Source organism: Conger conger, chromosome 4 (assembly GCF_963514075.1).
Source record: "Conger conger chromosome 4, fConCon1.1, whole genome shotgun sequence".
Taxonomy (NCBI): Eukaryota; Metazoa; Chordata; class Actinopteri; order Anguilliformes; family Congridae; genus Conger; species Conger conger.
Window position 1 is genome coordinate 44,478,291 of NC_083763.1, and position 16,714 is coordinate 44,495,004.

General features: G+C 41.0%; 1 protein-coding gene across 3 annotated transcripts; it reads right to left on the reverse strand.

The window, feature by feature from the left end:
- Positions 1-1,140: 1,140 nt before the first annotated feature.
- Positions 1,141-14,951, reverse strand: mob3c (MOB kinase activator 3C). Of its 3 annotated transcripts, none has more exons than XM_061237485.1 (5): positions 14,643-14,951; positions 8,898-9,513; positions 6,883-7,085; positions 6,488-6,624; positions 1,141-2,126 (listed from the first exon to the last, which is right to left on the reverse strand). In XM_061237485.1, the coding sequence occupies exons 2-5, from the start codon at positions 9,313-9,315 to the stop codon at positions 2,117-2,119; spliced, it is 768 nt and encodes a 255-aa protein (XP_061093469.1). In that variant the 5' UTR covers positions 9,316-9,513; positions 14,643-14,951; the 3' UTR covers positions 1,141-2,116. The 3 variants fall into 3 exon arrangements, with proteins under 3 accessions (XP_061093469.1, XP_061093470.1, XP_061093472.1); XM_061237486.1 differs by lacking the exon at positions 14,643-14,951 and adding an exon at positions 12,148-12,809; XM_061237488.1 differs by lacking the exon at positions 6,488-6,624.
- Positions 14,952-16,714: the final 1,763 nt, after the last annotated feature.

Sequence of the window (16,714 nt, forward strand, 5' to 3'; positions counted from 1 at the left end):
CCAAGTAACTCTGTTTCCAACACAGTGATGGCACAAACACATTTTGAGACTATTTGTCCCTTTCTGTGTTTTCTGATTTTCACCAGAGGCTGTATTACAGAATCATCCTATTTTAAGTCCAAATTTATGATAGGACAAATCTAAGATCGTTTTGACAAATTCATATTAGAGATGCAAATTTTAACTAACTTTAGGAATCTTATCTACTCCATTCTATTTTATTAAAGCAGATTGGTTAGGTAAATTAACAAACTGACGTTAGTTAGCCATCTCTTTCAGAGACAAGAACACGTAGGGTTGGGCACTGAAAGCCGGTACCACTACAGCCATAGGAATTTAGTTTAATTTAACCTTTGGGGGAGACGCACTACTGGACCACCTAATCTCTTGCAGTCCCAGGTCTCCTTGTCTAGCAATTCATATGAAAATATTGAGTGATATGTCCCTGTCTCCCCTCAAACCTACACGTATGACTAGGGCACCAGTTCCCATACAACCGGTAGCCTACCTACTGGTTCAAACCACAACTCAGACAGTTAGGAACCCGGGGTAAAAGCAACTGGGAAAACACTTAAATCCCACTGAGAATAATTATAAAATTAAGGGGAGATTGGATGTTTCTGTAATACAGCCCCAGAACTGTAATCTCAGTAGGTTTCTCCCTAAGTATACCTAATCACCTCTCAGACTCCCCCTTTTCATACACAATAATAAAATAAACCCTTGCTCACACAGTTTGTATTTGAAAAGACAAAAACATATTTTTGGGTATAAAGAAATTGATGTGTTTTCTCATAGCTGAAAGGACTCCAATCAGTTGCATCAGCTTTTTTCTATTGCCAATAACATCTCAGAATGTACATTTCTACTCTCATCTATAATAAAAAAAAAAAATACGATCCCAAACAAAAAAAGCTCCTCAGCTCAAAGTCCCTAGTTCTCAGGCGGGTTTCTTGTATGCGTTTCTCATTTTGCCACTATTAAGAGATCCCACTTGTGACTAGTCCGCAAACATTTTCAACTAATGATGACAAGCATTCAGTAGGGCTTTGTGTAGCAGCCAAGAAAGGTGGTCTCTAAGGTATATATACAGTGTATTCATATGCATCTCAGGTACAGAGTACGCTCTGCAAGCAGGGAGACATGTAACAATGGTCTTTAATATTCAAAACCAAATAGAAAATATTTGAAAACACAAGAATTACAACATTCTGCAAAGGCAATAAGCCACATTGGCTCATGTTTAAATACATTTGTACTGTATTATTGTAATAAACCAAAAGATTTTTTATAAAGTCATCACCTGAAAACATACAATTGAAACATTAAAACATAAACATGAAACTGATCTAGCTCATTTTGACATTGACAGGACTAAAATGAAAAATGGTTTGCTAATATGGTACCTCTCTTGTATGCTGATTTAGCTTTAGAAAATGGTCCAATAAGGTTTTTTGGTCCAGACATGTATTGCATTTCATTCGGCATACGTATACTAGTTTGTCTGCTGAACAGTAATGTAACTGAATCAGTATTTCACAGCTATTCTTTTCAGGGCAGGACACCCACACATTTATGGTGGCAAACATTATATTTAATGTAAAGTCTGTTGGGTGAAATCAATGCTTCATTGTCACATAAAAGCCTCTCTTTTACATAATTATGTGAAACTGGAATGACACTTTTGCTAAAGAGAAAGGTATCTGCAGCACCCTGGTTTGTCCATTCAGCTTACTACTAGTAATCAATGGCTCAGAACTTGGTCCCGACATGAAGCTACAGTACAAGTACTTTGAAAAACAAAAACAACACTAAACATTTCATAGTGGTATATCACATGCATGCATAGATGCTAGTAAATGAGTAAAACATGCTTTGACAACACAGCTATGGTATTAATTACTATGCTATTACTGAGGAGGCCAACATAGAAAATGTAAGCACAGGTAAAATGGTCTTCTGACATATGCAGTCACCGTATTACAATAAGAAAATAAAGTGGCTTTGGTTTTGACATTTGGAATGAAAGCTACTGGTCAATAGTCTCTAGAAGAATCTCTGTGCTTGCTGTAGGGTTTACAGGAACTCCCATGGTCTCAGTTACAGATTCTTTCTGTCATTTCTTTCTGTGAGGAAAAAGGGAGATTCAATTAGTTACTGAAATTGTCCTGATTAATACCCAGACATCCCAGATGAGACTTTCTTGCCCAGATACAGTTCAACTCAATGTACAAGACATGTAAACGGGGGTACAAGTCAGGGTAAACTGACATAAATGATGAACAAAAGAAAGCCTTGCAGCCAACGGACTGTATGAAGATCTCTACAATTACAGCGTTCTGTAGAAAAAAATGTCTTGTCTGCACATTAATGCTGTTTACAAAACATGCCTCCAAACTAGTAGCAAGGTTCACCAAATCCAGCAGAAACATTTATGTCTTTATGAACAGTGCAGTGTTCTTATCTTTTCTGAGAAAAAGAAAACACATCAAAACATAGATGTGCATCTGAGAGTTTTCTCTCAGACAATGAGGTTCTATGACCATTGGAAATTGAAGGGCCAGCCACTCTACTGATTTGGCAGTGGCCACTGGACACTGGCCAGACATTTTTGTGTGGCTATGCACACAGGGCCAAGTACTGTAACATGAGCTCAAAATCCATATCTAGTGCTTGACAAGGGATTAGGTTTAGGATCATTCAATACAGGATTTGGGCCGGCTCTCTTTTTGGTTACTTCAAACGCAGCCAAGTACTACAAGGTTCAAGCCTCTGCCCTCAAGTGGCACAGAGTTAAGTAGTGGTTATTTTTAAAATGAAAACATTTCAAACTATAAAAATATCCTAAAAGAATCCAGTGGGGAAAGATTTCCCAGCAGAAGAGGTTGCTTTGAGTATAGAATGAAAAAGCTTGCAAACCATGTGGTAGAATATTTTCTGCTAGCAAAGAAGTGACATCGTGCACAACATTGATATACATTCAGTGGGGTATTTATTAGACTTATTATTCAGATTTATTGGTCTTCTGCTGCTGTAGCCCATCCACTTGAAAGGTTTTGACGCGTTGTGTGTGAAGTGTGGTTATTAGCGTTACTGTCACCTTCCTGTCAGCTTTGACCAGTTTGGCCCTCCTCCACTGACCTCTCTCATTAGCAAGGTGTTTCTTCCCATAGAACTGCTGCTCACTGGATGATTTTTGTTTTTCGCAGCATTCTCTGCAAACTCTAGAGACTGCTGTGCACGGAAATCCCAGGAGACCAGCTGTTTCTGAGATATTCAAACTGGCACCAACAATCATTCCACGGTCAAAAAATGTCACTTGGATCACATTTCTTCCCCATTCTGACATTTGATCTGAAAAACAGCTGAACCTCTTGACCATGTCTGCATGCTTTTAATGCATTTATTTGCTGCCACATGATTGGCTGATTAAATATTTACATTAACAAGCTGGTGTACAGGTCTGCCTAATTAAGGGCTCAGTGAGTGTTGCTGTGGGATGAAGCACCATCCAATGAGTTTGGAAGCATTTGGTTGAATTTGAGCAGATACGATGCTTCTTTACATTTTATAATTAATTCTGCTCATGCCCACATGCCAAATCTATAACACCCAAACACCATCATGTTTCGCAGATGAGGAGCTTTGGTTCTTGGGCAGTTCCTTTTAGCCTCCATGCTTTGTCCTCTGACACATCAATCGTGGTCTCATCAGTCCACAAGACCTTTTTTCTCTCCAGGCCCTTTTGGTACTGCTTAGCAAACTGTAACCTGGCCACCCTGTTTTTACAGCTACAGTGGGGCAAAAAAGTATTTAGTCAGCCACCAATTGTGCAAGTTCTCCCACTTAAAAAGATGAGAGGCCTGTAATTTTCATCATAGGTATACCTCAACTATGAGAGACAAAATGAGAAGGAAAAAAAATCCAGAAAATCACATTGTCTGATTTTTAAAGAATTTATAACACGGACTTTCAACTCCCTCCAAAGATTTTCTATGGGGTTGAGATCTGGAGACTGGCTAGGCCACTCCAGGACCTTGAAATGCTTCTTACGAAGCCACTCCTTCGTTGCCCGGGCAGTGTGTTTGGGATCATTGTCATGCTGAAAGACCCAGCCACGTTTCATCTTCAATGCCCTTGCTGATGGAAGGAGGTTTTCACTCAAAATCTCACGATACATGGCCCCATTCATTCTTTCCTTTACACGGATCAGTCGTCCTGGTCCCTTTGCAGAAAAACAACCCCAAAGCATGATGTTTCCACCCCCATGCTTCACAGTAGGTATGGTGTTCTTTGGATGCAACTCAGCATTCTTTCTCCTCCAAACACAAGTTGAGTTTTTACCAAAAAGTTCTATTTTGGTTTCATCTGACCATATGACATTCTCCCAATCCTCTTCTGGATCATCCAAATGCTCTCTAGCAAACTTCAGACGGGCCTGGACATGTACTAGCTTAAGCAGAGGGACACGTCTGGCACTGCAGGATTTGAGTCCCTGGCGGCGTAGTGTGTTACTGATGGTAGCCTTTGTTACTTTGGTCCCAGCTCTCTGCAGGTCATTCACTAGGTCCCCCCGTGTGGTTCTGGGATTTTTGCTCACCGTTCTTGTGATCATTTTGACCCCACGGGGTGGGATCTTGCGTGGAGCCCCAGATCGAGGGAGATTATCAGTGGTCTGGTATGTCTTCCATTTTCTAATAATTGCTCCCACATTTGATTTCTTCACACCAAGCTGCTTACCTATTGCAGATTCAGGCTTCCCAGCCTGGTGCAGGTCTACAATTTTGTTTCTGGTGTCCTTTGACAGCTCTTTGGTCTTGGCCATAGTGGAGTTTGGAGTGTGACTGTTTGAGGTTGTGGACAGGTGTCTTTTATACTGATAACGAGTTCAAACAGGTGCCATTAATACAGGTAACGAGTGGAGGACAGAGGAGCCTCTTCAAGAAGAAGTTACAGGTCTGTGAGAGCCAGAAATCTTGCTTGTTTGTAGGTGACCAAATACTTATTTTACCGAGGAATTTACCAATTAATTCATTAAAAATCCTACAATGTGATTTCCTGGATTCTTTCCCCCCATTCTGTCTCTCATAGTTGAAGTGTACCTATGATGAAAATTACAGGCCTCTCTCATCTTTTTAAGTGGGAGAACCTGCACAATTGGTGGCTGACTAAATACTTTTTTGCCCCACTGCAGCTTGTGGTTTGCATCTTGCAGCATAGCCTCTGTAGATCTGTTTATGAAGTCTTCTGTGGAGATTCACTGATGCCTGCCTCTTGTTTCTGATCTGGACAGGTGTTTGGGGGTTTTTCTTCATTACGGCAAGAGTTCTTCTTCCAATTATTGAGCTTACCAGTGCTCTCTTTCTTATTAATGATGTGCCAAACATTTTGTTTGGTAAGCCTATTGTTTAGTTGGCGTCTCTGACTATTATGTTCTTATTTGTTAGCCTCATTATGGCCTTCTTGACTGTCACTGGCTCAACTCATGGTCCTTATGTTGACAAATGGCAATAACAGACTCATGTGTGTGTCATGGCAGTTACACTGAATGCCCTTCATTGTCTGAGTGGATTTCCAGTGGATTGAGTGTGGTTTGGGCAGTGCTGCTCTTTTGGTTTAGCCCTGGTCACTGGTCCTGGAACTGTAATGAATTCCTTTTATTATAACATGACTTAAAGCTGGCAAAATGTAACTATTATGTTCAAGGGTGCAATACCAATAGTGACCACCTCATTATAAAATGATTTAGCCCTCAACACCACTCCCACAGGACATACATTATTTTATCATAAATTAAGGAATGTTCTACCAAATGTAATTCCGTTTTGTTTACTGAACACATATAGCCAATTAACCTTGCCTGAGAGTGGGGGCCAGTTCCTGCTGAGTCAATATGTGCACACTGATTTGTGAGATGCCTCCTGAATTCTCTTCCCCCTGCACCATTTTGTTACATAAATGTAGAGAATCTGACCTGTCATAATCAGGGTGGAATCAGATGCCTCACTGAACCATTGCCTTCTATACTAGGCCACTGCATTATGCGTAGACATTTTAATTGTATTTCCTCAAGGAGGGACAGAGACCCCCCTCCCTGATGCCTCACTGTAAATACAGCAATACAGTAATACAGGAGAAAAGCAGTGAAGGTAATCTGGGTTATCTCAGTTATTTCAGTGGGGGATCAAACCATTAGCTTCATCTGTTGTGTAAGTGAGACAGGACAAGAGATGGAAAGTCTGGACTGGCATAAAAATGCTTTGCACCTTGCATTTTATCTTTATCTTGCATGTGTACACTAATCTTTTTATTTATTTATTTAATTTATGCTGTTTTTAATACATTTAATCTATTTTAGCCGGAATGGGTACAACAAGAATTTCACTGCGCATTGTACTCTATATGACTGTGTCTGTGACAAGTAGAATTTGAATTTGAAGAATTTGGACCGGCATAAAAATGCTGTCCTGGGTGGAAATCCCCTCACGGTTCTTTTGTCTGTCTCCGTTCATCCTCTTTGCCCGGAACCTTCTCCATTCTGCGGCAGTACAGTAAGTATTCACTCCACCAGCAAAGCACCTTCCCTCCACTGGCCTTGTATAATTTGCACCACAAATCAGCAATCTGCACCACAGGCGGAGATGAAGAAATTTGCATTATCCCATCACAAATTCATGTTACAAATCGAGGAACTGCAAAGTGCAAGGGAATCTCCAGTGCCCCCCATCATATTTTCAAGGGTGGGATGCTATTATCAATATTCAAACATATCTGTAGATCACGTGAACCAACCTCTCCCAACCAACAGATTCTAAACCAAACTCCCCACCCCACCCCAACCCACCACACCACACCACACCACCAGGCAACCCATTTCCTCACCAGGGGCTCTAGCTCCGAATGCTCGATAAGGCTGAACTCTGTGATGAAGTAGTAGTAGTGCTTGTAGCAGGTGTTGATGTGTGCCTCGGCGCCCATGCTGCAGACGCTGTCGAAGTGGTGGATGTAGACGTGAACAAAGACCCGGAACAGGCGGCTCAGGATCTTCTTGCAGACTTGCTGGAAGTTCTTAGGGAAGGGAACACCTGGAAGAGTGAGGAAGCCACTGTGATACCGGTTTTTAAATCTTGCGGTTATGGAAGGACCACCATCATGGCAGCATATTACACAGGTGAAGCCCATTCCTCAACAATTCAAATATTACTTATTTTGGTACACTTGGTGAACTGGCTATACTTTATAACATACACAATTAATATGTACTGCACACCTGGCTATTTATTCTTGTCTTATGGTAGATTATCCACTCATGATATTGTGTTTCTTTGTTCAGTCACAAAACAAGTCCGTTTTCAGTCTTCCTGGATGAAGACTTGATTTGTTTTATTCCAGTGGTGCCCTATGTCTTTGAGAGTCCTAGAGAAGAAACAGATGGCTGACAGCCCCATTGTTTGACATTAAAATATCACAGAGAAGCACCTAAACAATTTGTTTCAAATGTCACCATCCCTGTTTAATTAACCTGTCGATGGCCCCTGCTGAGGTATTCTGGATGAGGGCAAAGGACAGACACCTAGGCTATAAACCTTCTCAAAATATGTCTGTAATTATAACAAATCTTGAATATTGTTATCAGGTTAACTCAGTAACATAAGCACAATTTAATTCGTTTTTATGTCGAAACTGGGATTATCAATTTATTTTACAATATGCACCATTTTAAATATCAGGTAATCTGCAATCCATTTACACTGCAGTATTCTTTCACTGAATTTGCAGGAGGTAAGAACCTTGCTCTAAGGTAGTGCTTTTTTAAATTATTATCTGTTTTAACGCGGTGAAGAAAGTACCATAAAGACATTTTCCCACAGACTTTTTTTTACACCCCTTGAAAACAAGAGGGCCTCACGACCCCCTGTGAAACTTTACCGAGCCCCCAGTTTGGGAACCACTGCTCTAAGGCACAATAGTTGAGTCTGAGTAATGATATCTTCTCCATTTTTAGGCCTGTCAGAGAAACACTCTCATGCCGGCAGAAGATCCTCATAAAAAAGATTCATACCAACTTCACTTCTCTTTCTGGCCACACATACTTTCATGAAGAGATTGATTGCCACCTACAGGATTTGGCAGGAATATGCCACACACAGAGACACAATACGACTGTTAGCAGGTATGATCAACCCTGTTTTCAGTCTGTAATACAAAATTAGGACAGAAAGAGCATTGAGCAAAATATCAATTAAATGGTTTGTAGTGTCATGAAGTTTGTAATATGTCATATCTTAATATACACTCACTGAGCACTTTATTAGTAACACCTGTACCCCTACTTATTCATGCGATTATCAAATCAGCCAGTCAAGTGGCAGCACTGTAATGCATACAATCATGCACATATAGGTCAAGAGCTTCAGTTAATGTTCGCATCAACCATCAGAATGGGGAAAAATGTGATCACAGTGATTTCGACCGTGTCGTAGGTTTGTAGGTGTCAGATGGCCATGTTTGGGTATCTCTGTAACTGCTGTTCTCCTGGGATTTACACATGCCACAGTCTCTAGAGTTTACCAGAAATATCCAGTGAGCGGCAGTTCTGGGGACGGAAATGCCTTGTGGATGAGAGAGGTCAACAGACAAGGGCCAGACTGGGCAAAGCTGACAGGAAGGTGACAGTAATGCAAATAACCACGCTTTAAAACAGCGGTATGCAGAAGAGCATCTCTGAACACACAACACGTCAAACCTCTATATGGATAAGCTACAGCAGCAGAAGACTTAATAAGTCTGCTGCTGTATGTGCAATAAATACCTAATAAAGTGCTATATTTGAAATATTTAACAGTTCATATTTTAACAGAAATTGGTATTTTGACTTTATCACTAAACCAACCCACCTACTCGCGTGGGGAAGATGTCTTCGTTGTTGATGAGCGTCTCAATCCAGTCCATCAGCAGGTTCATGTACTTGAGGGCTGGCAGCTTGGTGGGCTTCTTGTACAGGTGGCCGTCCTGCCAGCGGTACTCATAGCGCAGACCACCAGACATGATTGGACAGGTACGCTCCGTGCAGAATTCGCTGACCGTGCCATAGATCAGGTTGATGCGGTTGAAGAAGTCCACCACATGCACAGCGATCCAGTCATTGATATTCTCCCCTTCAGGCAGCAGCACTACCTTGCGCAGATCCAGGCCTGACTTCAGAGAGGCCTGGGCCTTCTTATACAACTCAAAGCGCTGGGTCCCTGGTTCGAACCTCTTCCGAGGCCGAAACGTTTTGTCTTTGCTGAAGACTTGTCCAAGACAAAGCGCCATGGTTTTCTATTTTTAAGAGGGAAGGGGTGGACAGTGGGCGGAGAGTTTTGGAGGAACAGGGGTTGTTTTTTACTTTCAGAAGATAATGTTGTTTCAAGGTGGGGCGGTAGGTGGCTCAGCCTCCATAGATTTCAGCCTTTTCTGTGCCACACAGCTGGTTTAGTCTAAGACACAGGTTGGGTAAGTAGGGACTTCAATCTGTTGGAATTAAGAGCAAAGCAAATTCAGAAGCCTGCATTTCTGAATTTATAACATTCTGTTCTTCTAAACATTACTGCATCATGAATGGAGGCAATCAGGCAGAGAGACAATAAAACAAATTAAGATCAAGGTCAAAATTCAAAACGTGAAATACAGTGTTTCAATAAAATTGACAAGAATGTGAATAGCAGCACAATAAACAAGCCTCAAAATATGCTTGCCATCAGATACTTGTACTTAGTGCTTTCTGCTGAAACAAAATAAAAATAGAGCATGCTGTGAGAGAGATTATTTAAAGTAAACAAGACTGAAGGACTGACCATACCACATGCTAGGGTACAAAGAATACAAATATGGTGGGTCTTTTCTGTATTCCCATACATAGTTTGAATCCCCACTATAGAAACCAGTTTCCTCCAGATGCAGTAGTAAAATAGTTGGTTGAGACTACAGGAAACAAAGTGGAGACTTTTCACAACAAAAACATTCAGAACAAAAGCATAGACATAGGGGGCTAGGGGCTCAACAGAGAAGATTAGTACATAGGGTAGTAACCCTTGTTTGGAGCTCTGCCATATGTAATAAATATTCAGACAATCACTATACACTTCCCTGTACAAAAATAACCTCACCTTGTAAATGAAGGACGCTCACTGCTGCCATTTCTTACATCTTGTTTTCTATTCAGTTATCCCCAAAAACAGTTGAAAAATGAGTGCACCGAGCCAAAATATCAACCAGGTCTGGTTTAAAAAAATAACATACTGGTATCTGCCATTGTCACACAGGTTTATTCACTCCTGGCATTCCCCCTATCAGATTTCTAGCTGTTCCAAAAAGACCAACTATCATTTCATAAGAAAACATACCATGCGCTCTGAATCCTGAGAATCTTCCTCAGATTCTACATCTCTCCTCCTCTGAAAAAATCGAGAGGTGTTATTCTATTTGTTTACACAATGGGGCTCGTAAATCAGACGGGATTGAATCCGATTACATTCTTCCTTGCCCTGTTGCATTAGACTGGATTCCAGCGTGAGGATTCAGCAGGCTTTTGTCACAGCTGCACACATCTGCAGCAGAGAGATAAGTAAAGCCAGAGTCCGCACCTCCTCCTCTGGCTCGGGGAGAGGGCCTTACCACTGCAAGCACTTTCTCAGACGTTATGTTTTCAAATCCACTCTGCAACAAAAGCTGGGATTTCTCCGTAACTTCAAATCCAGATTGTGCTCATGATTTAGTTATGCTGGCTATTTAAAGAAACACCACTCCGCAAGCTTGCCTCCTTCTTAGGTAGATTTTTATGTGCTTGGTGAAAGCTGATATGTCAAGGTGAAACTTTCTCTTGCTGAATGCAGATTGAACTTGGCACTGCAAGGGTAGCAGACATCAGAATTTGTACTGCAGGCCTGAGGAGCGGCAGATCAGGTGGAGGAATAGTTCAGTGTCATTGGTGTCACTGTGAGGTAACCCTGAATGCTTTCATACAAAAAGACAAGTGACAGGAATGCTTACACTAAAACACTGTCAAGACTAAGGGTCTCATGAATGTTAAATGACTTATTTTAAAACATAAAAAAATGTGTCGGCCCACACCATTACTGAAATGTCCTCCATCAATTCAGGAGAGCATTGACTGACTTGCTCCATGACTGTCCTCCGAGATGTGTACTACCAGCCAGTGTTTCTATTCCCTCTAATTACTCCTCACTAGCTGAGCTACAGTGCCATTGTGTCAGACAGACAGCAATTCAATTAAATTTAAATTCAATGTATTTGTAATGGGCTTTTTACAACAAAAAGTGTCACAAAGCAGCTTTCCATAAATCACAGGCCTGAGACCCCCTCATAGCAACCATAGGGCAACAGTAGCAAGGAAAAACACCCTGACAGGAAGAAGTCTTAGCAGAACCCAGCCCAACCCACAGGAGAGTGAATACAGTGGTAGTGCAGTCTGTAAGTATTTTGACTGGTACAATTTCTGTTCTTTTGGCTTGGTGATCTAACACATTGGATATGAAATTGAACAATTTAAATATATATTATTTACATCCATATCAGTGTAAGAATTACATCCCTTTTTATACATAGCCCCTCCATTTTAGGAGATCAAAAGTAATTGGACATTTGGCTTCTCAGCTGTTTCTGATTAGTCAGAATTCCGTCACTTCCTTAGTGCAGGTATAAGAAACCTTTCAGTATCTAGTCTTAATTGTAGGTTTTTGATTGCTTTTGAAGTATTTGGAGTATTTTGTAATTGGAATATGTCCACATGAGGACAACACTTGTGCCAATGACAGTCAAGTAAGCAATTATGAAGCTGAGAAGTAAGAAAAACTGAAAATGAATTGTTAAAGTACATGCGGAATAATGAGCCCGCAGTTTTCTGATGGACCATAGTCCTTTCTCTTGAGCAGTGAGAGTCATTCAGATATGGCATTTTTCACCTTATAAACAGAAACTGTTTTTTATTGGTTAAATCATTACACATACCTATATTTCAACAGAGACGGAAATAGCATCAGCTCCAGAATATGCAAATATGTAAAACTGCTACTCAAAATTATGGATGAACAAACATAATAAATAGTACTCAAGAAAGCACAACTAATAGAAAATGAAACACTTTACCATAAATGCAGCATTGTCTAAATGTCACAAGGTCTTGGGTAACACCGAAACATCCCCTCATTTCTGTTTTCCTCCCAGGGCCGAAAATAGAACCCAGTGTGATGTCAAACTGAAATCAGATCACTGGCGATGGGGACAAGTAATTCAGTAAATTAGGGACAGGCTGTACATCACTAATATCACTAGAACAGCAGACTGGGCTTTATAGGTCAATGGTAGGGGAGCATAGACAGCCAGTCGGTGTACAGGCCAAAGTGTTTAGTGTTTGGATCTCATGCCAGAGTACATTTGGGAACTGCAAAAGCCATGGACTCAAGCTCAGAGTTCCCAGCCTTAGGGAAATCAATGCAAAGCCAATCGGTGTGGCTTTGAAATTAAATCAAAATTATGGAAGTTTGATGTTCACAGCTCAACCCATAGAGAGTTACCATTCTGAAGTCTCAGTTTGGCAATGAAATTTAAACTATCAACCTTTCTCTCATAGTTCTATGTAATTTACAAGGGCACATACGTGTGCACACGCATACACACACACACAAGGTAGTCACGTGGGGAAAATTATGGCTCAGAGTCACATGTACGCACATTTTTTGGTCATTTGTGACACTAATAAACATTTTGATTAAAGCTACAAAATCAATTAAACACCACCACTGAAAGCAGGGAAATAACATAACTAAATTACAGTAAATTGAAATACACTGTTTAATAAAATACTGAATAAGGATGCATCCATATTCACACACACATTTGCAAAGTCCATCAACAGAGGCCGGTGACAGAGATGAAGGTACAGAATGTGATGGACGTGTAAATGCAATCTGTCACATAAAGCAATTAGCCGTGAGCACCTTGAACCCATAATTGTGACATCAATTTCAATTGAATAGATACTAGATCCTCCATGAACAGACATTTTCCTTCCTGACAACTGACAGTATTTTTGTATCACCAGAAATAACTACTCAAAGCTGAAGCTCAATGCTTTATATTAGCAATCTCAGGCAAAAGGTCAGGACAGAGCTAGCAAACTGCGAGGGTGGGGGGCTGTGATGAGTGCAATTTATGGCCAGTGATGAGGACCATCAGTCAATTTTAGTTGTACCTGTAGTTGCACTCTGCCAGCCTTGACTATTGAATCATTGCTATAAAGCCTCCACTAAAAATCCAGCTGCATAAATAGACAAGGGGCAGAAGCAAATGCCATGAGTCACCATTGATAAAGACGGGTTATAAGCAAATATGATAAGATGGTACGATGAAATTTCACAGTACTGTTCATCAGTAGGCCCTGCAATAATTAGGCGACCTGTCCAGAGAGTATTCCTGTCTTTCGCCCAATGCATGCTGGGATAGGCTCCAGCACCCCCTGCGACCCTCACCAGGAATAAGTGGGCAAGAGAATGGGTAGGTGGATGGAAGTTCATCATTATCGTTCTTAATTAGCTAAGTTCGTTGTACCGTGTGGTGAAAACCAGCACAGCATCTACTGTATATACTGTGTCCTGTGTCTTTTCACACTGGGCCATTCTCAGCATTCCTGTCTTTGTCCTTCCATGGCTTGTGCCATCTAGAAAGGTCCTATCTGTTCCCCTGCTCTAGCTGACATTTGTGTGACATCTGTAAAGCACTGCAAGACTGACGAAATGACATCTGGACTGGAAAATGGCAAACAGAATAACCGTTCACATAAAAAAATTGACCTATTGCACATCCACTTCTGGGCTAGCTTTCAATAGAGGGGTTTGGGGTGCCTGCTTTTCTTACTCCTCATGAAGACATGCTGGGAGGCTGTAATCCATCTTCTCGGCAGACACATTGATTGTTCTTCAACTATGTGGTCTTTAAACAAATTGCCCCTATGCCTCCCCCTCAGCTGACCACTGTGATTTGTTGTTGTATCAGGTGCCTGAGAAATCCATTGGCTGACCCAAAGACACCTCTCAGGGGTCCACCTTTCCATCGCTTGTGAGCCAGTGGGCAGTCTGTGTGGTGTGGCCACTGGACAGATGACCACATCATGAAAGAGGGACACAAGGTGAGGTTAAACCAATCTGCACCTGGGTCATTCAAAGCCAACCAACACCACTCCAGTCAGAGCAATCTCCATAGGGTAAGCCTCTCCCAGCGTCTGACTGAGCACTGGGCTGCCACAGCAGGGCTGCCACAGCAAGTAACAGTTATAGTGAAAACAAAAGCAAATGGCAGTCCCTCCACTGCTCTTCTGCTAATTTATGTGTCCTCATACCCCAGCAGCCTCAGACTAGAGCATGTCTGGTCACGTTCGGGGGGAAGGGACAGGCAGTCGCGATATTTATGGAAACCCCAGGAATTTCCTGAGTAGAAATTAGAGCTGCTCATTTAAAACTCCATACCCAAGTTCTAAAACAAAACTGTACACACATAAAACACTTATAAGGAGAGACAGCATTATACACCACTGAAACAGAGGCAGAGAAGAGAAACAAAGCTAACCGAAAGTTTTAATACAGTACCTGCTGAGAGTCCCACTGTGGATGGCTTGGAATGCAGTGGAGAATCGTGGGAAGGCCCGCTTCTCAACTTTCACTCCCGACTGACAGGAATCCAGCACGTTTAGCTTGGTCCCCTCCAGTTCTTTTGGACACTCCCTCCTTGCCAGATGCCAGCAGTCCCAGGGTCTCTAACTTCACTCCCCAGAACGAAAAAAGGCACAATGGAAAAAGGGAAAAAAGTTGTTTGGCTTTTTCTCCCTGTGAGTGATGTCACATCCTGTTTTTTTTTTGGCACGCCCCTGCTATCTGTGTGCGTATTATGCATGTGAGTGCATGTGTTTGAGAGAACTGGAAGTGGAAACAGTAGGTTCCTCTTATGTGGGGGTGAGAGGCTGAACTACAGTCTCTCTCCGCCCCTCTCCTGACCACACCCCCATTGATCGTCTCATGGCCTCTGTGGAGCCTGGCTCTGACCAGGCCCTGCCCTCACTGTGTCTCAGAACCCTGTCAGAGAAAACCTGCATGGCACATTGAGGCTCTGTCAACATCTCTCATTTGCTCTCTCTATAAGACAGACACCTTTCGCAAATATTGCTGTCGTCAATATTTTAGTGAATTGTTCATTCACACAATTAGAGAACCAATAGAGAAATGTGAAGTGAAGGCATTTTTTTTATTTTTATAATGTTGCCAGAGAATTGAAATATAAATAAGAATTTACAGTATTTTTCACCAAATGCAACAATACTGAGAGCCAACTGAAACACATTTCTCCTAAAAACAAATGTGTGACAGGCAACAGCTAAATACATTCAGATATCCGACAATTAAATTGACAATAAAGCTGACAAAATGTCTCCATATGTCTTTTGAGATATATTTGTGAGGTGAATGATGCCTTCTGATATTGCAGAGGTCTACTTGACTATGAGAACCTTTGGTGTTTGTTCAACCTTTGTCAACAGCCATCTGTACTACACTGATTCCATTCTTTACTGGACAAGTGATATGCTGCATACTGCTGATAAGGGCCTGCCTTGCTGGACCATGAGATAAATTAAGTTATGTTTAGATAGTCAATTGGAGACTACAGGTCAACTCGCTTCGAGTTCCACTGGGTCAAATGTTTTGTTGAAAGAAGAACACTGGTAGCCGTAATGGATATTCCTATAATATTGAGTTAAAAAGCTGAAAATTATCTAGCCATATATTACAACGTTTTATTTTACATATCAAAATAACATAATATAATAAGCTAAAAAAAATCACTGGTGATATATTCAAAAGGTCATAAAACAATTCATGAATTAATGGTAGTTGTATACATGAGATTAGTTCAGGATTTAGACAAAGAACTAAGGCCAAAATCACAACTCACTATGATAAACTGGAGCTATAAGATGAACATCAGAACAATGGGCCTTATGCAAGAACATGTTCGTATTCTTATTGTACAAATAAAGGAAGAGAAATTTACAAAGGGCTTGTTGGATTCAACAAACGCTCTTAACTTCAGAAAACTCTCCTAAATAATCATAGAATTTATGTGGGTACAGTAGGTGGGTTCTGTCGGATAGATGGCCAATGGGATTAACAAGAACAAGGGATATAGTCTACCATGGAGCACCGTTGGCACCTGATTTGGTAGACTGCATTCATTGGGCCTCATTTATGAATATTTTCATGAATCTCTGTAAATTTATGTGATTGGAACCAAACTATCAAATTCCTCCAGGGTTATCAAACACGTATGTTGATAAATACCAATCAATCGTAAGCATGCACAGGACTTTTGATTCATAACATACCTTATAAGGACCACAGAATTCAATCTCACACAATTTAACCCCTTAAGTATCGCCCCTTTTCTTGACACTTTTCATACAATGCCCAAAATAAAATGGTTACTCAAAATATTACAAAAACAAAGTTACAGAAGCTCAAACACAGTGAAAGTAGAAGCTTTTGTTCTCACTGGAAATATTGACTGGATTCAGATTATTGTAGCTGTGGCTGGTGCACTTAGAAACACAATCGAGCCAAGTCAAGACACTGGACAAATGCCCTTTCAAATTTGAGGATAATATCACCAA